The following is a 25801-nucleotide window of genomic DNA, read 5'->3' on the forward strand; positions in this document are numbered from 1 at the left end:
TAATTTCAGCTCATCATGGGGGTACATAAGTTCAGGTCATATACATTGTCCATGTCCCGCCCATCCCCCCGAGTCAGAGTCCCAAGCGCGTCCATTCTCATTCTCCAGACAGTGCGCCTGGCACTCATCATGTAGTCATACCTCCATCCCCTCCCCCCCCACCTCCCCGGGTCTGCACCTTCAAGCATGACCATTCCCCAGAGGGTGTGCAACGCACTCATCATGTAGGCATACACCCATCCCCTCCCCCCACCCCCATGCCGGTCTGCTTTCCAATTGGTATCCTTCCCCGATGTGCATATAGGTGATGATCAGGGAAAAGAGTTTTCTGGTGAGTACATGTGATGCTTGATTTTCCATTCTTTGGATACTTCACTTAATATAATGGGTTCCAGCTCTCTCCAGGAGAACCAAAGGGATGTCGTATCATCATTATTTCTTATAGCTGAGTAATACTCCATGGTATACATATACCACAGTTTACTAATCCATTCCTGGATTGATGGGCTCTTGGGTTGTTTCCACATCTTTGCAATTGTGAATTGTGCTGCTATAAACATTTGGGTACAGGTGTCTTTGTTAAAGAATGACTTTTGTTCTTCTGGGTATATGCCCAATAATGGGATTGCTGGATCAAATGGTAGGTCTACTTCAATCTGTTTAAGGTATCTCCATATTGCTTTCCATAGGGGTTGCACTAGTTTGCATTCCCACCAGCAGTGTAGGAGTGTTCCTGTCTCTCCACATCCACCCCAACATGTGTTGTTTTGGGATTTTTGATAAAGGCCATTCTCACCGGAGTTAAGTGGTATCTCATTGTGGTTTTGATTTGCATTTCCCTGATGATTAGGGATGTTGAGCATTTTTTCATACGTTTTTTAGCCATTCTTATGTCTTCTTTTGAAAAATTTCTATTCATTTCATTTGCCCATTTTTTGATAGGATTGTTTGATTTTTTTCTTGCTGATTTTCCTGAGTTCTAAATAGATTCTTGTTATCAGTCTTTTATCTGATGTGTAGCATGCGAAAATTTTTTCCCATTCTGTAGGCTCTCTGTTTATTTTCGTGACTGTTTCTTTGGCTGTGCAGAAGCTTTTTAATTTAATCAGGTCCCATTCATTTATTTTTGTTGCTGCGATTGTCTAAGGGGTTTTCTTCATAAATTCTTTGCCTAGACCAATGTCTTTGAGAGTCTTTCCTACATTTTCTTCTAGAATTAAAGATACGATTTGCTAGGATTTATTGAGAATTTTTGAATCTCCGTTCATGAGAGAAATTGGTCTGTAGGTTTCTTTTTTGTTGCATCCTTTCCTGGTTTTGGTATCAATGTTATATTGGCTTGGTAGAATGTGTTGGGGAGAATACCATCCTTCTCAGTATTTAAGAATAGTTTATGTAGGATGGGCACCAGTTTATCTTTGTATGTATGGTAAAATTCAGGTGTGAACCCATCTGGACCAGGGCTTTTCTTTTGGGGAAGGTTTTTTATTGCTGTTTCAATTTCAGTTCTTGATATTGGTCCATTCAAGAATTCTATTTCTTGCTGACTGAGCTTGGGAAGGCTGTGTGTTTCTAAAAATTTGTCCATTTCCTCCTCATTTTCCAATTTGTGTGCATAAAGATTTTTGTAATATTCATAGATGATGTCATGTATCTCTGTGGCATCGGTTGTGATTTCTCCTTTCATGTTCCTGATGGAAGTCATTAGAGATTTTTTTTCTTTTCTGCTCTTGGTTAGTCTAGCCAGTGGTGTGTCTATTTTATTTATCTTTTCAAAGAACCAACTTTTTGTTTTATTAATTTCCCTTATAGTATTTTTGTTGTCCTTTTCATTTAATTCTGATTTGATCTTAATAATTTCTTGCCTTCTGCTGGGTTTGGGGTCAGTCTGTTCTTCTTTCTCCAGCTCTTTGAGTCTATTCATTAAGTTGTCTATTTGTAAGTTTTCTGTCTTTTTGAAATAGGCATTTATGGAAATGAATTTTCCTCTCAGGACTGCTTTAGCTGCATCCCATAGATTTTGATAAGTTGTGTCACCTTCGTCATTTAATTCAAAGAATGTTTTGATTTCTGACTTAATTTCTTCCTTTACAAAATTGTTATTCAGGAGAAGGTTGTTTAGCTTCCATGACTTTGAGTAGGAATGAGAGTTCCTGTTAGAATTCATTATTACTTTTATTCCACTGTGATCTGAGAAGATGCATGGTATGATTTCTATTTTTTTAAATTTTTTAAGACATGCTTTATGTCCTAGGATATGGTCAATCTTAGAGAATGTCCCGTGAGCTGATGAGAAGAATGTATATTTAGTGGATTTCGGGTAGAATGTCCTGTAGATGTCAGTCAGGCCCATTTGTTCTAGCATTCTGTTTAAGTCTACTATGTCTTTGCTTATTTTCTGCCTGGAGGATCTGTCCTGTGCTGTCAGTGGGGTGTTAAAGTCTCCAACTATTAAAGTGTTGTTGTCTATCATTTGGTTTAGATCGAGTAGGGTTTGCTTTATGAATCTGGGTGCGCCTAGGTTGGGTGCATATATATTAAGTATGGTTATGTCTTCTTGTTGAATTGTGCCTTTCACCAGTATGTAGTAACCATCTTTGTCTTTTATTACTTTTGTTGGTTTAAAGACTAAGTTATTGGAAATTAAAACTGCCACACTAGCTTTCTTTTGGCTACCGTTTGCTTGAAATATCAATTTCCATGCTTTTATTTTCAGTCTAAATGCATCTAAAAATAAAATTTTAAAGACATTTTAAAGGTTAACTACAGTATGATGTTATTTATAATGGATTTAAGTAGAATATTAATTCATAAAATAATACTATGCATTATATAAATACATACATAGGATATGCATAAAAGCCCTCTCAGAATGACACATAACAACTTTCAGATAGTACTTCCCTCCAGGGAGAGAAAAAGGGAAGGGACTTTGAAGGAGATTTTAGTTTAACACTATACAACGTTTAATTAAAATATAATTAAAAGAACATTTCCTCATATGAATTTTCTATACACCGCACCACAAACCTCTCTGTATCTTTTTTATTTATCAAATAATTTCATATATTTTATATCATTTAGGTTTACAGTTGGCCTCCAAATCACTATTCTCCCACCTATTTGACAATACTTTCTAATGTTGAAAACATGTTGAGCACACACCACCTTTTGTTTATTTTCCGTTTGGTTGTTTGTGAAACATACAATCTTCTTCTACCATGACTAATATACATAAATTAAATTAATTCATTTTATATTAGTAATTCACATTGTATTAACTAATATAGTATATTAAGGAGTACAACACATTTTTTTAAAATTTTCAGGAGAATAAATCGTGAAAATGACTAAAAACACAAATTCTAATATTTTGAACACCACAGAATACCTTTAGGTGCATTCCAGTGTTGGAGAATGCAAATATGGAGAGCATTGCTAGACTACTGCTGAATTCCACTTAAAAAGTCAAGAAAGGGTTCAGCAATCAATTGAAAATACAAATTCAAGAAGCTTAAACATTGTCCAGTTAGAAAAAGTGTTCAAGATTTCTGGTCCCTAATCAAGTTCTTCATCTAGCCTCCACACTTCCTTCTCAGGGCTACCTTCATGTCCTTATTCCTCAGACTGTAGATGATGGGGTTCAGGGTCGGGGGAACCACTGTGTAGAACACCGACAGGAGAATATCCATAACTGAGGGGGAATTTGAAATTGGCTTAATATAGGCAACACTACCAGATATCATAAAGAGTGCTACAACCACAAGGTGTGGAATGCAGGTAGAAAATGGTTTTGATCTACCCTCCTTAGATGGAATTCTCATGATGACAGAAAAAATACACACATAAGAGAGAGTAATTGAAGCAAAGCAGATTATCACAAGACTTGTAACAAAAACCATGACTCCAATCTCAATGATAATTACTTTGGAGTCTACCAAGCTCAGGAGCTGTGGAATATCACAGAAAAATTGATGTACTCTATTGGGCCCACAGAATGGTAATGAGAAGGTTGCTGTCACATGCATGAGTCCACAGATCACTCCGCTGAGCCATGACATGGCCATGATCTTCACACAAGCCCCCTGATTTATGATGACCTCGTAATGTAAGGGCTGGCAGATGGCCACATAGCGGTCATAGGACATCACTGTAAGGATGGCTACCTCAGTAGTTGCCAAGTCCATGAAAAAGAAGGCTTGCAGAGCACACCCAAAGAAAGAAATGGAGGTGTCATGAGTCAAGGAACTGACAATAGACTTGGAAACTGTGACAGAGATGTAGCAAAAATCTAAGAAAGACAAGTTTCTCAAAAAGAAATACATTGGAGTTTGGAGGTGAACATCCAGAGCGGTAAGCATGATGATCAGGAGATTCCCTTTGAGAGCTGCCAGGTAAAGCAGTAAAAATGCAGCAGCATGTACAGTCTGCATCTCCCAGGAGTCTGAGAATCCCATAAGGAGAAATTCAGCAACTTCAGTTTTATTATCATCATCTGTGGTCATTCCATATCCTCCTAAGAAGAGGTAAGAGTGGATTATAAATATATCAAATATGACTAGCCCCAATGATATTTCTGAAGCAAATAAAATTTTGACAATTACATAAATAGAAGCAAAAACAAAAACCATAAGATCCTCTCAGTAGACGCAGAAAAGCCTTTGACAAAATTCAACACCTTTTATGATGAACATGCTTAAGAAAATAGTCATGGATTGAACTTACCTAAAAATGATACTGGCTATATATGACAAACCCACTGCCAACGTCATACTGAATGGAGAAAAATTGAAAGCATTCATACTTAGAACTGGAACCAGACAAGATTGCCATCTATCACCACTTCTATTCAACATAATGCTAGACGTCCTAGCCAGGGCAATCAGACAAGAGAAAGAAATCAAGGGCATCCAAATGGAGGCAGAAGAAGTCAAACCCTCTCACTTTGCTCATGGTATGATCTTATATCTAGAAAACCCCAAAGATTCTGCCATTGGATTACTGGAATTGATAAACAAATTCAGCAAAGTCACAGGTCACAAAATCAATGTACAGAAAGCATTAGTATTCCTAGATCCCAACAACAGTCAAACTGAGAACCAAATCAACGACTCAATACCCTTCACAATAGCAACAAAGAAAATAAAATATCAAGGAATATATTTTACTGACGAGATAAAAGACCTCTACGGGGAGAACAAAGAAACACTGATGAAAGAAGCAGCAGAGGATGTAAACAGGTGGAATACCATACCATGCTCACGGGTCCGCAGAATCAACATTGTTAAAATGACTATGCTACCCAAAATAATCTACAGATTCAATGCAATCCCTATTAAAATACCAGCATCATTTTTTTCAGATCTAGAAAAAATAATTCTACGCTTCATATGGAACCAGACAAGACCCTGTATAGCAAAAGCAATCCTAAGCAAAAAGAATAAATTGGGAGGCATCAATTTACCAGAATTCTAGCTACACTACATGGCTATTGTAACTAAAAAAACATGGTACTGACACAAGAACAGAGACATAGACCAATGGAACAGAACTGAGAACCCAGATACAAAACCATCCTCAGATTGTCATCTAATCTTTGACAAAGCAGACAAAAGTATACATTGAGGAAAAGAATCTCTATTCAATAAGTGTTCTGGGAAAACTAGACATCCACATGCAGAAGAATAAAACTGGAGCTCCACCTCTCACCAAAATCAGCTCATGTTGGATAACAGACTTAAGCCTAAGCTGTGACACCTTAAGAATTCTGGAAGAAAATGTGGGGAAGACTCTTTTAGACATCAACCTAGGTAAAGAATTTATGAAGAAGAGCCCCAAAGCAGTCACAGCAGCAACAAAAATAAACAAATGGGACCTGAGCAAATTAAAAGTCTTCTGCACAGCTAAGGAAACTGTCCTTAGAGCAAATAGACAACCTACAGAATGGGAGAAACTATTTTCTTTCTGCACATTTGATAAGGAGCTAATAATAAGAATCTTTATAGAACTCAAGAAAATCAATAAGGAAAAATCAAACAACCCCATCAATAAATGGGCAAAGGACATGAACAGAAACTTTTCAAAAGAAGACAGAATAATGGCCAGCAAACATATAAAAAAGTGCTCAACATCTCTAATAATCAGGGAAATGCAAATCAAAACCACAATGAGATATCACCTAATTCCAGTGAGAAAGGCCTTCTTCAACAAGTCCCAAAATAACAAATGTTGGCATGGATGTAGCAAGATTGGAACACTTTTACACTGCTAGTGGGACTGCAAATTAGTGCAACCCCTGTGGAAATTAATTTGGAGATATCTCAAAGAGCTAAAAATAGAAATACCATTTGATCCAGCAATCCCACTATTAGGCATCTATCCAAAGAAAAAAAAAGACATTCTCTAATAAAGACATCTGCCCTTGAATGTTTATAGCAGCACGATTTACAATTGCAAACATGTGGAAATAACCCAAATGCCCATCAATACATGAGTGGATTAATAAAATGTAGTACATGTATACCATGGAGTACTACTCAGCTATCAGAAATAATGGTGATCTAGAACCTCTTGTATTATCCTGGATAGAGATTGAGCCCATCCTTCGCAGTGAGGTATCACAAGGATAGAAAAACATGCACCACATGTACTCACCATCAAATTGTTACTAATCGATCAACACTAAGGTGCTGACATGGTAGTAATACTCACTGGGTGCTGGTGAGGTGGGGGGGTAGGGGAATGAGCAGGTAAGGTGAGTAAACCCACAGCTAATGGAGACAGGGCACACTGTATGGAGGCAGAACACTCTTGTGGCCCTGGCTTGAGCAAGGCAAATGCATTTCATGTACCCAAAATGTTTGTAACTCCATAATATCCTCAATAAAATAAAGAAAAACAAATAAATAAAAAGCTTCTGCATAGGCAGGGAAACTATTATGAGAGCAAACAGAAAACCTAAAGAATGGGAGAAAATATTCACATGTTACATATCCAATAAAGGGCTGATACCTAGAATTTTTATAGAACTCAGGAAAATCAGCAAGAAAAACTCAAACAACCCCATCAATAAATGGGCAAATGACATGAACAGAAACTTTTCAAAAGATAGGCTAATGCCCCACAAACATATGAAAAAACGTTCAACATCTCTAATCATCAGGAAAATGCAAACCAAAACTACAATGAGATATCACTTATCTCCAATGAGAATGGCCTTTATCAAAAAGTCCCAAAACAATAAATGTTGGTGTGGATGTGGAAAGATAGGAACACTCATACACTGCTGGTGGGACTACAAACTAATGCAACCTATGTGGAAAGCAATATGGAGATACCTCAAAGAGATACAAGTAGAACTGCAATTTCATCCAGCAATCCCATTACTGGGCATCTACCCAAAAGAAGAAAAGACATTCTATAAAAAAGACATCTGCACTCGAATGTTGATAGCAGCACAATTCACAATTGCAAAGATGTGGAAACAACCCAAGTGCCTATCAATACATGAGTGGATTAATAAAATGTGGTATATGTATACCATAGAGTTCTATTCAGCCACAAAAAACAATGGTGGTCTAGCACATCTTGTATTATCCTGGGTAGAGCTGGAGCCCATTCTACTAAGTGATGTATCCCAAGAATGGAAAACAGGCACCACATATACTCACCATCAAATTGTTTTTAACTGGTCAACACTTAAGTTCACATATAACATTCAATGGGTATTGAGCAGATGGGAGGGGGATGGAGGGAATGGGTATATACACACGTAATGGGTGTGGTGCACACTGTCTGGGGGGATGGACATGCTTGAGCTCTGACTCAGGTGGGGCAAAGGCAATATACATAACCTAAACATTTGTACCTCTGTAATATGCTGAAATAGAAAAATAAATAAATAAAAATAAAAAAATAAATTTGTTACAATTATATAAAACAGTAGTCACATGCACTTATGGACACTACATTTCTAAATCTAAATCTCAATGATATAGTGATTTACACAAAGCATATTTCCTATAAGTGCATCCTGGTGTGTGAAGTGTATGGAAGAGGTATAACCAAAATCTGAAATAGAAAGGGAGAATGAATAACAATGAGGCAATCAATAAACAATATATATTATTAACAAAAAATAGATACAAGTATGCATATTTGGACAAAAGTGAATATTAGTATTATTCTCACATTTTGAACATACATATTTATATTGAAGCATATTATTTGCTCTTTATGTGTTGAAGTATAACATGGCAAATGGTTTCAATTAAAATGAAAGTGCTATAAATAATCTGAAATAGACTCATTTTATAACTATTCAGTGAGATTATAGTCACAGCCTTTCAAAAAACATCAGGAGACATTTGTCAAACACCTCACTTCATAGGTATAATGATACACTCAGGGTAAAATATTTCTTAAGAAAGAGTTCTTGAGTTCAAAATTTAATCAAATGGAAAACACAGTAAAGTAAAATACTAAGTGGAGTCTAATATCATAAACAATAACAGAAGGGATAAGAAATAGTGATAGTGTATTGCATCAGGAAAAGAGACTGGTCTTATTTTGCATTGTTACAGAAGACTAGTAAAGAACCATTATCTGAGCTAGGTCTTGAGAAGCATTTTTCGAAATGATTTTTAGATTGGAATTTTTTTTTCATTTTTGAGACAGGGTCTTGATCTGTCACCTGGGCTAGAATGCAGTGGTGACATCATAGCTCACTGCAACCTCAAACTCCTGGGCTCAAGCAATACTCCTGCCTTAGCCTCCTGAGTAGCAGGGACTGTAAATGTATGCCACCACGCCTGGCTAATTTTTCTACCCTTTTGTAGAGATGAGGTCTCACTCTTGCTCAGGATGATCTCAAACTCCTAGCCTCAAGTGATCCTACTGCCTTGGCCTCCCAAATTTCTGGAATTACAGGCATGAGCCACCAGGCATAGCTAGGATATTTGAAGAGAGCCACATAGTAAAAGGCAGAGTAACAAAAGTATTTATGGTATGATTCTGATAGGGATATAGTTACGGATCAGCCAGAAAATGTGCATTTCAGTTGATTCAATATTTTTGCTGGTTTTCAGAATTCATCTTCAATGTTGAGATAAAGAAACATAGAATATTGAGTACATATTCGAGACACCTAATAATATTGAGCAATTTCTATGATAATCTTTCCTAGCACATCACCCATTTTATTTGTTTTCTTAAATTTTGTTTTGTTTTGGTATTGTCCAGTAAAATGCTAAGTTTAGCTCCCAGACTTCTACAGTGTGTCAAGCAAACTCTGAAATGGGTTTTTCCCTTATTCATTTATGTAGCAATAATTTATACACAACAAACTGTACCAATTTAAAGTTTACAATTCAAGAAGTTTTGATCATTATATATACCTATGAAACCACCACTACCCTAAGAACACACTATTTTCATCATATCCAAAATATTCCTTATATTTTTTGTGTACAAATCCTCTCTCTGCCAATTCTCACTCTAGGCCATCATTGATTTCCCTGCTTTTCTAGGGCAGGTCAACAATTAAACAGGAAAATGAAACCAAGAAGGAATGAAGTGATTTCTCTCCCGGAAAATCTTGTATTTCTACTAATTCTAGCTTTCTCATATTGCTTGCTTAGACAGCCTGTTGTTAGAGGGACAGAGGCAAATAAACGGAAAGAAAAATGCTTGCCGTGACCAATCATAAGAATTAACCTCATTTTGGGAGTCTTTTCAGCTCTAGTTTACCAAAGCAGCACTGATTAATACCTCTTTCATTAAAAAAAATTTAAAGTGCATTATATGGTGGTACTAATCAGGAGGACAGATACTGAGAACCATAATGTGAGGACTACTATGCAGAGTTGAGGAACAGCACTGGGATTCCCTAATTGATTATGAGTTTTTAAAAATTCAATTAATACAAACATTTCAAAATGTGTACAGAATATCCCTTTCATTTAACACACACACACACCCCAAAACTTTCACCTGTGAAAGGATATACAGACTCATCCAATCCCACCACACACTGAGATTGATATTAGACAACTCTCCCTTTTCTTTACCAAACTTTCATGGATATCCACAGCTCACACACAGATCCTAAACCACTATCTCTCAAATAAAAGAAATGGGTATGTATTCCAAAACTTATGATCCTTTATCTATACATTAGATAAGAACATATTTGCAATGTATTAATTGAATAATAAACATTTTTACAGTTTTCCAAAGTTATGGTATTGAACTTACTGCATGATGTGGGCTGATTTCTGCTAAACTGGGTCATTGAGCAACTTTAATCATTCAAATTTTCAAATTCCTGTTTCTTTGTCTGAGAAGAAACCTCAGTGTATCTGAATATATATCAGATCAAACTGAAAAATGCCTTAATCTCACAAAGATTACCAGTATCTTTATCTTTTCTCTGATCCAGAAATATAAACCTGATCAATACCACATCTGGTTTCCCTTTTGCTATGATTCAGTCTTTGTAATGAAATGGTGGTTAATAACTGAGATCTGGTGAGAGAAACTTTTCATAATTCTGAGATCTCTGGAGAAAAGATCTTTTGTATTTTAAATATGCCCTTTGGGAGCAAGAAGCAAAGCAGTACTAAAATTAATTCCAGTAGGTACCAATAAAGAAAAGGTTCCTTTTTGGAGGATGTAGGACAAAAAAATGGGAATTCATTAAATAATAATCTTCCATACACCCAGAGACTCAATTAGATAAAACACTTCTGCTGAGGGTGAAAGAAAAATTGGTCAGTCATTACACATGGACAATAGGCATAAACCAAACTGAAATTATAGGACTAGATTTCTATATTTAATATTTTCATTCTAATAGTCTTCCATAATGGATATCTCCTTGCTCTTTTCACAGCCCTTCCTATACCAAGTCAATTTAGTACATGAACAGTAAATTTCAAATGAAAAAACAATCTGTTACTCTCATCTTAAGACCTTTCTGGGCATTGCTTTGATATAAAAGATAAAACTTGTTGACATGGCCCGTGTTCCTATGTGCCCTGACTTTCATCTAACTCTGTCTCGTGTGATGCCATTTCTCACTCCTACATGGACTGAGCAGCCATTAGATTGCCTCTTCTGTGGAGTGCTGTTCAAATATTTCCTCATTTAAAACTGGGTTTATTCTTATTAGTACGTAAGAATTATTTTTATATTGTGAATACTAATTCCTTGTTGATAAAAGTAGTTATAGATATTTTTTCTTGTTGGCAGTTTGATACTTCTCTTTATAGTGTCTCTGATAAATAGAAATTATTAACTTTAAAGTAGTTTTTCTATGTATTCCTTACCATTAAAATTTGTTTTAGTTTCTGATTTTTCTTTTGTTGTTTAAGAAATTCGTCCATAAGAATGACATCAGTAAGATGGCAGAATGGAACTTTCCACCTCTCATCTCACAGAGACATCAATTTAAACAATTATTTATGCACAAAAATACATTCAAAAGGGCTAGGGAAACCACATGAGATGTTGTATCACCTGAGCGTAGCATAGAAATATTTTTAAAATATGCGATAAAGAAGATAGAAAGGATAGTCTTTCATATTACCCACATCACCCCATTCCCAACCCCAGGCAGCAATATATGGAGAGAAATAACATCTGTATGGGAGAAGAAAAGTAAAGTGAGCACCAAACTTTGTTTCAAACCCCTGTATCAGGCCCACCCTAGTAAAACCCAGCACCATGACAGCCCCTGAGCCCCTAGGCTTCAAGTTTCCCAGGTGGACTAAATCTCCAGGCCTGTCCTACTGTCAGGCAGCCCTATGAACCCCAGGCTTCAGACTGCTCCAGTGGCAGATTAGACCCTGTGGCCCCAGACTTCAATCCCACCCCAGTGCCACATCAGCACCTGAAGACCAGTCTCCAGGCTGTCAACCATGGCCTCAGGTACCATCTCAGCAACAACAGACCCAGTTTCCAGGATGGCCCCCACAGATATGGGCTATAGTCCCACCCAATGCCAGACCAACCTCCTTTGGCCCAGATTCTAGGCCAATATGTCTGAAACTAGCATTCAGTTCCACCCTAGTGTCAGGTCATCATTAACAAATCCCAGTACCAGGCTGGCCCCTATGGTCACAAGCACCAGGGTGGCATCCATGTACAAAACCTCCAGGCTGTCCCCTGTGGTCACAGGCTACAAGCGTACCCAGTGCCAGGCTGACCTCTGTGGCACAAAACTCCAGCTAACCCAGGTCTACGCTACTCCAGCAGACCCATCTCAGTAGGATCCAGCATCAGGCCAGTCTCCACAGGCCCAGGCTCTAGGCCAGCCCTCATAGACCAAGCTTCCAGACCAACATCCACAAATTCATCCTCAACACTGGCCTTCATGGACCCAAGCTTATGGTTGGCCTTTGTGAGCTTAGGATCCAGGCCCACCCCAGCAGACCTAAGCTCTGGGTCTACCTCAGTGGATCCAGGCTCCAGGCCCAAATCTGTCCACCCAGGTGCCAGCCCAACACCTTGCTGACTCAGACACAAGGACAGCAAGTCTGTGGCTTGCTTGAGTACTACAGGAGCAAGCCAACAGCCATACGAGATGGCCTTCCCAGAATCTCTGAATGGGATGTATGGTGAAGGGCTTTCCCTGCCAAAGACAGTCAGTAAGGACATAAATAAGTGCCTAATTTCAAATGTGCAGATACTAGCACATAGCCACAAAGATCACAAGCAAGCAGAAAAACATGAAACCATCAAAGGAAGAAAATTAAGTACCTGAAACCTACCATAAAGAAATGGAGATATAAAACCACAATGAGATATCACTTAACTCCAGTGAGAATGGCCTTTATCAAAAAGTCCCAAAATGATACATGTTGGCATGGAAGCGCAGAGACAGGAACACTCATACACTGCTGGTGGGACTGCAAACTAGTGCAACCCCTATGGAAAACAATATGGAGATACCTTAAACAGATTCAAGTAGACCTACCATTCGATCCAGCAATCCCATTACTGGGCATCTACCCAGAAGAACAAAAGTCATTCTATAAAAAAGACACCTGCACCGAATGTTTATAGCAGCACAATTCATAATTCAAAGATGTGGAAACAACCCAAATGCCCATCAATACATGAATGGATTAGCAAAATGTGGTATATGTATACCATGGAATATTACTCAGCTATAAGAAATAACGGTGACATGGCATCTCTCTGGTTATCCTGGAGAGAGTTGGAACCCATTCTATTAAGTGAAGTATCCCAAAAATGGAAAAATAAGCACCACATGTACTCACCAGCAAACTGGTTTCCCTGATCATCACCTAAGTGCACATTTGGGAATAACACCAATTGAGTATTGGACAGAGGTGGAGGCTGGGGGGAAGGGATGGGTGTATATCTACTTGATGAGTGCAATGTGCACTGTCTGGGGAATGGATACTCTTGAAGTTCTGACTTGGGGGATGGAGGGGAGGGAATGGGTGCATACCTACGTGATGAGTACAAAGAGCACTGTCTAGGGAATGGACACGCTTGAAGCTCAGACTCGGGGGCATGGGGAGGCATGGGCAATATATATAATCTGAACTTTTGTACCCCCATAATGAGCTGAAATTAAAAAGAAAAGATCTACTGTGTTAGCAAATTTCAAGTATACAATATGGTATAATTAATTATAGTCACCAGGCTGTACATTAGGTCTCCAGAATTTATTTATCCCACATAACTGAAATTTTTTACTCTTTAATGTCTTTCCATTTTCCCTACCCACCAGCCCCAGCCCCTGGAAAATATCATTTTACTCTGTGCATCCATGAGTTTGACTTTTTAGATTTCATTTGTAAGTGAGATCACGCAGTATTTGTCTTTCTGTGCCTGGCTTGTTTAATTTAACACAATGCTCTCCAAGTTTAATCCATGTTGCCACAAATGACTAGATTTCCATCTTTTTTAAGGCTGAATAATATTTGTGTGTTTGTATCACATTTTCATTATCCATTTATCCCTTGATGGGCACATAAGGTGATTCCATTTCTGGGTTATTGTGATTAATCCTGCAAAGAACATGAGCATGCAGATATGTCTTTGAGATTCTAATTTTATTTCCTTTGGATACGTACCCAGAAGTGAGATTGCTGGATCACATGGTAGTCCTATTTTTAATCTTTGAGGAACTCCCATACTATTTTCTATAATGACTGTATCAATTTACATTCCCACCAACAGTATAGAAGGGTCCCCTTTCTGCACATCCTCACCAACACTTGTTATAATGGTTTTTTTTTATTTTTATAATAGCCATTCTAACAGGTGTGAGCTGATATCTTATTGTGGCTTTGATTTGTATTTCCCTGATGATTAGCAGTAATAAATATCTTTTCATATATCAAAAAAAAAGAAATGGAGATATAAAAACTGCCCAACAAAGAATTGAAAATAATCATATTAAGGAAGTTCAATGAGCTACAAGAGAACACAGGTAGACAAACAATATCAGAAAACCAACATACAAATGAGGTTCAACAAAGAAATAGAAAAAATTTAAATAACAAAACAAATTTTAGAGGTAAAAAACACAATGACTAAACTGAAAAATTCCATAGAGTTTCAACAGCAGATTCAACAGGGCAGAAGAAAGAATCAAGAATCAGTGAACTCAAACAAGGTCATCTAAAAATACCCAATCTGAGGAAGAAAGGAAAAAAAAGAATAAGAAATAGTGAAGAAAGCCTACAGGTAGTATGAGATACTAATAAGCAATCCAATAAAGTCATGCACCACATAACAACGTTTTGGTCAATGATGGGCCACATATAAGACAGTGGTCCCCTAGGATTATATTGAATCTTAAAAATTGCTATTGCCTAGTGACACTCTACCCATTGTAATGTCATAACAGAATACATTATTTAGGTATTTTTGTGGTGGTGCTGGTGTAAACAACCCTACTGCTCTGCTAGTTTTATAAAAGTATACCACATACAATTATATGCAATACATAATACTTGATAATGAAAATAAATGACTATGTTACTGGTTTATATATTTACTATATTATACTTTTTATTATTATTTTAGTGTGTACTCTATTTATAAAAATATGTTTACTGTAAAACAGTATGCTGTGTTACACTGGTAGCAGCTTTACACATTTCACATTTACCATGTCTCTTAATTGTATAATTTTCTCTTGTGATTGATTTAATTTCATGTTGTTTTGTTCATTATGGACCCTAAGCATACAATATCCACTGCTAATGTTGCCAGTAAAAAGCCACATTGAGTGCTTGACCTGGAAACAATATTAAAAGTGATTAAGAACTACAAATATGGAAAATCAGTGATGGCTATTGCTTGTCAAGCATGCCCCCTTCCATCATATGTATAACCTTGAAAAACAAGAACAAAGTGACAGAAGCTGTTAAAGGATGTGCTTTATTGAAGACAGAGACCAAAAATCTCAAAGAGAACCTACCTCAGATATGGAGAAACTTCCAATGACCTCTTTTTTATATATATTTTGACAGGAAGATTATGCTAGCACAATAAAATTATTTGTGGATTTCCCTTCTTATACTATTGTATGCTCTGGGACATTTTAATACTACTCTCATTATTTATTTCCTAGCTATTTTGTATAAATCACTGGTAAAACTTAAGGGAGCTGAAATTCTTTGTAAGAAAAATTTTAACAACTGATTCAATTTTTTTAATTGTGTAGAGGACTATTAAGATTTTGTTTCATTTTTCTCTTGAAATATTTTAGGCAAGTTATATTTTCTAAATATTTATTCCATACCATATAGATTTATAAATTTAGTGGTATACTCACAGTGTCTTCTTTTAATGTATTTATTCTCAGCAACATATGAAATAATAGTCTGTCTCCCTTCCTCAATACTGTTTATTTGTGTCTGGAGCCTTTGTTGATATTAATCCATCAGTGGTTTGTCAATATCAGCAAAATTTTATTGGATTTATAAATTCTTCTCAGTGGAGTGTTTATCCATGATTTTATTAACTTCTACACTTATATTTACTACTTTTTTAGATTCAATTTGTTTGTTCTTTCTCTCTATATATCTATTTATTTATTTATTTGCCTTCTTTTTATACATACTCTATCAGTCAGGGTTATATTAGCAAACCAAAACCACTACAGGTATCTCAGACAAAAACAGGAATTTAATACAGGGAAAGAGAGAGAAACAACTATTGTAAATGAAGACGTTCAGGTAACTTCACTTTACATACCAGGAAATTTAAAAATTCAAGATTTTCTGGGAAGCTATGTTAATGATCTCAAAGTCAGGGAGGTTATTCCTAGCTTTCAGTGGTAGCCTCTAAGAACAATGTGTAGAAGATCTTATCAATTTACAATCTCTCATAGTCTTGATATTGTAAGACCTTTTTTTTGACATTTGGATAGTTGTAAAGTATTTTCAACAGTGGTCTTCATTTGTATTAACCTTACTAAAAGAAATCCAATTTTTTTAACTATCTTGATTAAACATATTTCTTTTATCTGTTATAAATTAAACTTTTTAGTAAATCAAACAAATATACAGAAGAGTTCAGATGAAGAAACTTATAGAGGGATGAATTATCACAAACTCACCATCCAGGTCAAGAAAGAAAACGTAATGAGAACCCAAGAAATCCTCTCAAAACAATTACCCATTGCTCTCTATCTCAACCCCCAAATTTAGCCAATATGTGATCTTTAGTAGGATAAAGTAGTCTTGCCAGCCCTTGACATTTACATAAGTGATATCATACAATATATTTTGGTGCTTTACTTCTTTTATTCTACATTCTATTTGTGAGATTGTTACTTGTTACCTTTATCAGCCTTTTTGCCATCTCTCATTGTTTAAAATTTCACTGTGTAAATATATCAAATATATTTATCCATTCTAATATTAAGGAACATTTGGATTGTTTCATGATTGAGCATATTGAAAATAATGCTGCTATGACCATTCATGTTGATGATTTTGATGTTCAGATGTAGACGTGTTTGTAGCATATACAACTGGAAGTGAAATTTCTATATCTAGGGAATGTGTATGCTGAACTTTAGTACCTACTATTAAATATTTTCCACAAGTGATCGTACAAATTTACACTCAAACAGTGATCAAAATTCTGATTGATCCACATCCTTGGTCTGTAATTAATGTGGAAACATTGTTTTAATTTTAGCTACTCTAATGAATGTTAATGTTAACTCATTATTATTTATTTTTTTCTTTCTCTAATGAGTATATTTGATAACAGTTTTATATGCTTATTGACAATATCTTTGGTGAAGAGTCTGTAAAATTCTCATGTCAATTTTGGAGTTGGATTTATATATTTAATTTACCAATTTGTAAGGGCTCTTTATATATTCTGTATATAGGCTTTGTGAGTTATATACACTTGAAAACCTTCTTCTATTTGGGGTTAGTCTTTTTATTCTCTTAATAGTGTATTTTATTGAACAGATGCATTTAATTTTAATGGAATCCCATTTCTCCTTATTTTATTTTATACTTAGTGCTTTTTTGATCATATTTAAGAAAAAAATTCTCACCCAAAGTAATAAACACATTTCTTCTGGAAGTTTTTAATTTTATCTTTAAAATTCAAATATATAAGTCACCTAGAATTTTTTCTCTACATGGTATATGGTAAATTTTTTATATATAGTATAATTTATGGTAATTTGAGAAGCATTTTTTTCCAAACTTACATAAAAATAACCAGAATTGCTTATTTAAAAGGTCATCCTGTGCTATTGATCTATAGTGCTGTCTTTATCATAAATCACTGATCCATATACGTATGAATGCTGTTATCTTGTCTTTGCAGCAATAGTAACTGCATTTTTATAATAATTCTAATTATCTTTAGTGTAATTTCTTCAATGTTTTTCTTTTTCTTTAAGTTGACTTGGCTATTATCGTTCCTTAGCTTTTTCATATAAGTTTTATAAATATATAGTCAATTTACATGCTTTCCTACAAAGAAATGAACAAAAACAAAAGAGCTAATAATTTCTATGTAGAATCATTTAAATGTGTACATTAACTAGAAAAGAAGTGACAACTTTAAAATATTGACTCTTTTAATCCACAACTTTTGAGAAAGAATATTCAAAGGCTGGCATTCTCGCTTTCTAGGACTGTGTAGCAAACCACCCCAAACTTTGTGTTGTAAAATTAATCATTTTATTTTGTTCTCAGAATTGATTAGTTTGGAATTTTAAAAAAAACACAGCAGAGAGAACCTATTTCTGCACCAAATGTCTGGGGCTTCAACTGGAAAGATTTGAACAACTGGGGGTGACTTGAATGGCTCTGGAATTATCCACAGACCCCATTGTCACATGTCTGATACAGGGGCTGGGATGACTTGCAGGCTGCACCTCATTGGAATTGCCAATTGGAGCACCTATGTGAAATTTCACTTGTGACCTGGTGTCTAACAGTATAGTGGTTGAGTTCCCAGAGGAAGCAGTCCAATAGAGATGCTCTAAGTAAGCCTTGCAAAAGACCAGGCAGAAACAGTAAGTATTCTTAACCAGTTTGGGAGAGAACATACATAAATCCCAGCTGTTAAAGGAAAAATTATTCACCCTGATACTTGTTAAAGTATAGTTAGGCAGAGTTTATTCAGGGAGACTACTACAATGAATTTTTCACTAGAGAAGAAATATTGGATTCAACTCCGAATACCACAGGAAAAGTAGAGATTTTATACCTAAGGCCTGAGGAGGGGGGTGTCAGTGGATAGAACATTGCTAAGAATGTAGGGTAATTTTTGCTAATCAATGTAACAGGATCCTTGCAGTGGGCAGGCCACTGTGATCAGATTTTACCTGGGGGGTGGAGGGGAATGAGGAAGATACAAACTTGAAAGTATTTTTGCGAAAAGTACAATGCAAAGATAGACATGAAAGTCCAAAGTTGAAGTCTAATTGGGAAAGGGAATCAGAGGACTCTGACTAAAGTTTGGTCAAGGACAGACTCTGTCACAATACATCCATTTATTATGAGCACATTATTAATATGAGACATAATCAAGAGGAGAATAATTAGACTACATTTATTGATAGGTGGTTATGTTTGTGTTTGCTGCAATACTTGCATGTGTAGGTTATGTCTTTAGTCAAACTTGGGAAGTTTTCAGTGCTCTCTTTCTGTGACTTCCATGATGAGAATGTTAGACACACTCGTCTGTGAGGCTTCGTTTATTGGTTTTTAATTGCTTTTATGTCTTTTTTTTAATTGAACAATTTTTATGATCAATTTTTAACTTTATTTTTTCCTCATCTCCATTCTGATATTGCACCAATCCAATAATATTTTTCATTTCAATTATTGTAGTCTTCACCTCTAAAACTTGAATTTGGTTATTTTTCACATCTTCTAAAACTCTTCTGAGTGGTTTGGAGAGTGACAACAGCAAGATGGTAGAGTAGGTGGTTCTTGTCTTCCTTTCTCCCCAACAAAAACCAACAATTTAACAGCTATCCATGAATGAAAATAACTCTGAAAGGTCTCAGGAGTCCACCTACAAAACCACAGCAATAAAATGTAAAAAAAATGCAAGTAATGTACAAAATGTGTAAGAAAAACAGTCTCATTTTGCCTGCATCACCCATCCCCCAAGTTGGCAATGCACAGCATGGAGAGTGAACTTTCCGGCCTGTATGTGCCCCTTGCAGGGAAGAGGAGACCAGAGTGAACAACTAGCTTTCTCAGCCTTTGGAGGCACTTCCCAAATGACCATCTTCAGTTTCACCACACCCAGATTGATGGAGGAAGTAGCATAGCTGAGATGTCTAGAAACAGCAAAGTACAGAAAAGACAGGCAAGTTCTACCAATATCACCATGACCCTTAATGGCCTTCTGGGTACAGGACTCTGTATTTCCCTGATGAAGATATCAATATCCCCCAAAACCAGCATGCACCCCTCATGGTTTTTACCAGAGAGGACACTCAGTGATAAGACACAATGTGCCACCCTGCACCAAGAGCTGTAGCATGTCCTCAAACTTGGTCACCCAAGCCACTGGGCCTGATGCCATACCACACCACAGCAGGGGAGAGATATTGGACTCAACTCTGAATAGCCCAACTCCATAGCAGGTGAAGGTCTTTCTTCACTAAAGACTACCCATAAAGACTTCTTCACAGACACAATAAAATTCCTGTAACTGACTTTAAAGATGTGGAGATCCATAAATTTTCTAACAAAAAATTCCAAATAATTACTCTAAAGGAGCTCAGCAAGCTACAAAAGAATACAGATAAATAATTTAAGAAATCAGGAAAATGATATAAGAAAGAAATGAGAGGCTAAACAAAGACATTGACAACAGTAACAAAAAAACAGAAACTTTGGAGATGAGAATACAGTGACTAGACTGAAAAATACAATAGAGAGTGCCAATAGTAGACTAAAATACACAGAAGAATAATTGAACTCAAAGATAAATTTGAAATTGTAAAACATTTGAAATCACGCAGTCAGTGGAGCAAAAAGAAAAAAACAAATAAAAATGGATGAGGAAAGTCTATGGAATCTATGGGACACTACAAAGAGAGCAAACATTTATGTTAGAGTTTTCAGAAAGAGAGGAAAGAAAGAGTTGAACAAAAATTTTAAAAAATAGTGGCTGAAAACTTCAAAAATATGGGGAAAAACATGAACATCAAGGTTCAGGGAGCTTACAGTTCTCTAATCAAATTGAACCCAAAGAATATACCAAGATGCATTATAATAAATTATAAAAAATCAAAACAAAGGAATTCTGAAAGCAGCATGAGGGAAAAAAAGCATATCACATAGAAGGAAAACTCAATAAGGGCTATTAGTGAATTTCTCAGCAAAAACTCTTGTAGTCCAGGAGAATAGTGATGATCTTTTAAAAGTGACAAAACAGAAAAAAATCTGCCAACCAATAACACTTTATCTAGCAAATCTGTCATTCGTAAATGAGAGAGAAATAAAAATGTTCCCAAATAAACAAAAGCTGAGTTCATCACCACTACACCTGCCATACAAGAAATGCTACAGGGAGTTCTTTGATCTGAAACCAAAGAACACTAATTAGTAACATGAAAACATATGAAATTATAAAATTTAATGGTAGAGGTAAGTATATAGTCAAATTCAGAACACACTAATACTGTAATGGTAGTAAGTAAATCACTAAAAATTCTGGCATAAAGGTTAAAAGAAAAAGCTATTAAAAATAACTATAACTACATTAACTTATTAATGGATATATAATGTAAAAAGATGCAAATTATGACATAAACATAAAATGTATGAATATGATAATAATACTGCAGATATTTTATATATGATTGGTTATTATATGCTTAACATAAACTAGTATAACTATAAGATGCTTTACATAAGCCTCATCTTAACCACAAAGCAAAAACCATGAGTAGATACATAAGAGATAAGCAAAAAGGAATCAAAGCATGTCACTTGCAGAAAATCAACAAATCACATAGAAAGTCAGAAAGAAAGGAACAAAGGATCTATAATACAAAAGTGCCAGAAAACAATTAAAATAGCAGTTATAAATCCTTGCTTATCAATAATTACTTTAAATGTAAATGGACTAAATTTACCAATCAAAAGACATTAAGTGGCTGAATAAGTTTAAAAAAAAAAGACCGAACTATGTGCTGCCAAGAAGAGACTCACTGTAGCCTTAAGGACACAGACTGAACATGAAAAAATGGGAAAAACATATCCATGCAAATTGAAAACAAAAAATGAGCAGAGGTAGTTCTATTTATATCAGATAAAATAGACTTTAAGTTAAAAATTTTAAAAGGAGAAAAGACAGTCATTATATAGTGATAAAAGGGTCAATTGAAGAAGAGAATATAACAATTACAAACACATGTGCACCTAACATTGAAGCACTTAAATACGAAAACAATTATTAACAGATTTGAAGGGAAAGATGAATTGCAATAGAATATTAGTAGGTAACTCCAATACCTCATTTTCAGGAGTAGACAGATCATCCATATAGAAAAATCATTAAAGTAATTTTGCACTTAAACTACATTTTAGACAAAATGGACCTAAAAAAATGTACAAAAAATTGCATCCAACAGCAGCAGAATACATGTTCTGTTCAAATTCCCAAGGACCATTCCCCAGGATAAATCATATATTAGGCAACAAAACAAGTCAAAAATTTAAGAAGATTTAAATGAGTTAGTAGCCAGAAGAATTTTGGAAAAACTACAAATATATGAAAATTAAACAATATACTCCTGAACAAAAAAAAAATGGGTCAAAAGAGAAATTAAAAAATATCTTCAGACAAATAAAAATGGACACACAAGATATCAAACTTTTGGGATAACAAAGATCACAGCATATATAAATCAACATGAGAGAGAAGGGTCTCTACACTGAAAACTATAAAATACTAATAAAATAGATTAAAGACACAAATAAATAGAAAGGCATCTCATGTTTATGAATTGGAAGAATTAATATCATTAAAATGACCATACCACCCAAAGCAATTTGCAGATTCAATGTAATTCCTGTCAAAGTACTAGTGACTTTATTCTAGAAATAGGAAAAAAATAGAAAAATGTAGAAAAAATTCTAACATACAAAAAAAAGTCCTAAAATTCATATGGAACCACAAAAGACCCCAAATAGCCAAAGCAATCCTGAGCAAAAAGAAAAAAGCTGGAGAGGTCACACTACTTGACTTCAAAATATATACTATAAAGCTGTAGTAACTAGAACAGCATGGTACTGGCATAAAAACCAACATATTGACCAATGGAACAGAATAGAGAGCCCAGAAATACATACCTACAACCAACAGATTTTTGACAAAGGCACCAAGAACACAGACTGGAGAAAGAACAATCTCTTTAATAATGGTGCTGGTGCCATGGTACCATGAAAAAGAATTAGAGTATACGCCTACCTTTTGCCATATATAAATATCAACTCAAAATGTGAGTTAAAGACTTAAATGTGAGACTTGAAAGTGTGAGATTACCTGAAGAAAACATATGGGAAATGCCTCACATTAGATGAGGCAAGGAGTTTTTGGACAAGACCTTAAAAGCATTGGTAACAAAAGCAATGTGATACATCAAACTAAAAACATTCAGAACAGAAAAGGAAACAATCAACAGAGTGAATAAACAACCTACATAAATAAAGAACATATTTGCAAACCATATATCTGACAAAGTGTTAGTATCTAGAATATATAAGAAATTCAAACAACTCAATAGCAAAATATAGTAATAATAATCCAATTAAAAGATGGGCAAATGATCTAAATAGACATTTCTCAAAAGAAGACATACAAATGCCAACAGAAAAATATAAATCAAAACCACAATGATATATCTCCTCATTCCAATTAGAATGGCTATTACCAAAAAGACAAGAGATGATAACCAATGTTGGCAAGGATGTGGACAAAAGGGAACCCTTGTACACTGTTGGTGGAAATGTTAATTAGTACAGTCATTATGGAAAACAATATGAGGTTCCTCCAAAAATTAAAAATAGAACTATAACATGACTCAGCATTCCCACCACCGCTGTACAATCAATCATCCATATCCATGGGTCCTGCATCTGTAGATTTAACCAATTGCAGATTGAAAATATTTGGGAAGAAAAAAATAATAACAATAAAAAATATAAATTTTTAAAACAGTACATTATAACAACTATTAACACAGCAGGTATATTGTATTATATATTTTAAGTAATCTAGAGATGATTTAATGTGCAAGGAAGGATGTGAAAAGGTTATATGCAAATACTACACCATTTTACATAAGGGACTTGAGCATTCATGGATTTTGGTATCAATGGGGGGTGCTGGAACCCATTCCCCATGGATACTGAGGGATGACTGTATGTCCAAAGAAAATGAAATCAGTATGTGGAAAAGGTATCTGCACCCATGTGTTTACTGCAGTACTATTCATAATAGCCAAGAATTGGAATCAAACTAAGTGCTCAATAAGGGATAAATGTATAAAGAAAATGTGACACATATACACAATCAAATACAATTCAGCCATAAAAAGAATGAAATCCTGTCATTTGAGCAACGTGGATGAACATGGAGGATATTATATTAGTGAGATAAGCCAGACACAAAGAGTCAAATACTGTATAATCTCACTCATTAGTGGCATATAAAAAATGTTGATCACACAGAAGGAGAAAATAGAGTAATGGGCAGGGGAAAAGAGAAGGGAGGATTGGGAGAGGTGGGTCAATGGGTACAAAGTTACAATTACATAGGACAAAAAAATTTGGTGTTCCATTGCATAGTACAGAGACTATGGTTAATAATGTATCATATAGGGAGGGGATGGAGGTATGACTACATGGTGAGTGCCAGGCGCACTGTCTTGAGAATGGACGCGCTTGGGACTCTGACTCAGGGGGATGGGTGGGACATGGACAATGTATATGACCTGAACTTATGTACCCCCATGATGAGCTGAAATTAAAAAAAAAAATGTATCATATATTTCAAAATAGCAACAAGAAATTCTTTCCCTAGGCCAATGACTGTAAGAGTTTTCCCAATGTTTTCTTCTAGAATTATTATAGTTTCATGACTTAGGTTTAAGTCTGTTATCCACCATTAGTTGATTTTTGTGAAAGGTGAGCGGTGCAGATCCTGTTTACAACAATAAAAATAAATAAATGGGACCTGATCAAATTAAAAAGCTTCTGCACAGCCAAAGAAACTGTCATGAGGGAAAATAGACAACCTACAGAATTGGAAAAAAAATTCACATGTTACACATCCGATAAAGGACTGATAACTAGAATCTATGTAGAACTCAGGAAAATCAGCAAGCAAAAAATCAAACAACCCCATTAAAAAGTAGGCAAAGGACATGAACAGAAACTTTTCAAAAGAAGACAGACTAATGGCCAAGAAACACGAAAAAATGCTCAACATCTCTAATCATCAGGGAAATGCAAATCAAAACTACAATGAGATATCACTTATCTCCAATGAGAATGACCTTTATCAAAAAGTCCCAAAACAATAAATGTTGGCATGGATGTGGAGAGATAGGAACACTCATACACTGCTGGTGGGACTGCAAACTAGTGCAACCTCTGTGGAAAGTAATATGGAGATACCTCAAAGAGATACAAGTAGACCTACCATTTGATCCAAGAGTCCCATTACTGAGCATCTACCCAAAGGAAGAAAAGACATTCTATAAAAAAGACATCAGCACTCAAAAGTTTATAGCAGCACAACAGGTGGAGACTCGTCAGGGCCTCTCTGGGTGAAGATTGCCATGCCCAGGCACCTCCAGACTGCTGGCCGCCATGGCCAAGCACAGTCACTGACCCACCATGTGCCCACACAGGCCTCCCACCCTTTGTCTACAAGGACACAATGGGTGGCTTTATGGACAGTGTGGCTGAGACCCCAGCCCAGTTCAAGTGAGAGACTTAAGAGGTCCCCATCCAAATGCACTGGTACAATGATGGCACTGAGCTGGGTCACTTCTGTGAACACTTCTTGCAGGAGGATATGGGGACTGGGCACCAGCTGGTGGCAGCCATAGTCACCAGGCAGGATGAAGGCATCTACTCCCACTGCATGGGTGAGGACTCTGTGGACTTCTGGCTCTGAGTCTCTGGTGAGTGTGCCTATGTGTGTGTGCGTGTGTGTGTGTGTCTGGGCTCTTGAGGGGTGGGGAGCAGGTCCAGCTGCATCCAGCACAGTGATATCTTCCCAGCACCACTTTTCTCCA

The 25801-nt window shown here is 35.9% G+C and overlaps 1 protein-coding gene across 1 annotated transcript; it reads right to left on the minus strand.

Moving 5' to 3' along the window:
- Positions 1–3575: 3575 nt before the first annotated feature.
- On the minus strand, positions 3576–10291 carry LOC123649425 (putative olfactory receptor 14L1). Its single transcript, XM_045567547.1, has 2 exons — positions 10255–10291; positions 3576–4516 (listed from the first exon to the last, which is right to left on the minus strand). The coding sequence occupies exons 1-2, from the start codon at positions 10289–10291 to the stop codon at positions 3576–3578; spliced, it is 978 nt and encodes a 325-aa protein (XP_045423503.1).
- Between the last annotated feature and the right edge of the window lie 15510 nt (positions 10292–25801).

The sequence above is a fragment of the Lemur catta genome, chromosome 13, assembly GCF_020740605.2.
Source record: "Lemur catta isolate mLemCat1 chromosome 13, mLemCat1.pri, whole genome shotgun sequence".
Classification (NCBI taxonomy): domain Eukaryota; kingdom Metazoa; phylum Chordata; class Mammalia; order Primates; family Lemuridae; genus Lemur; species Lemur catta.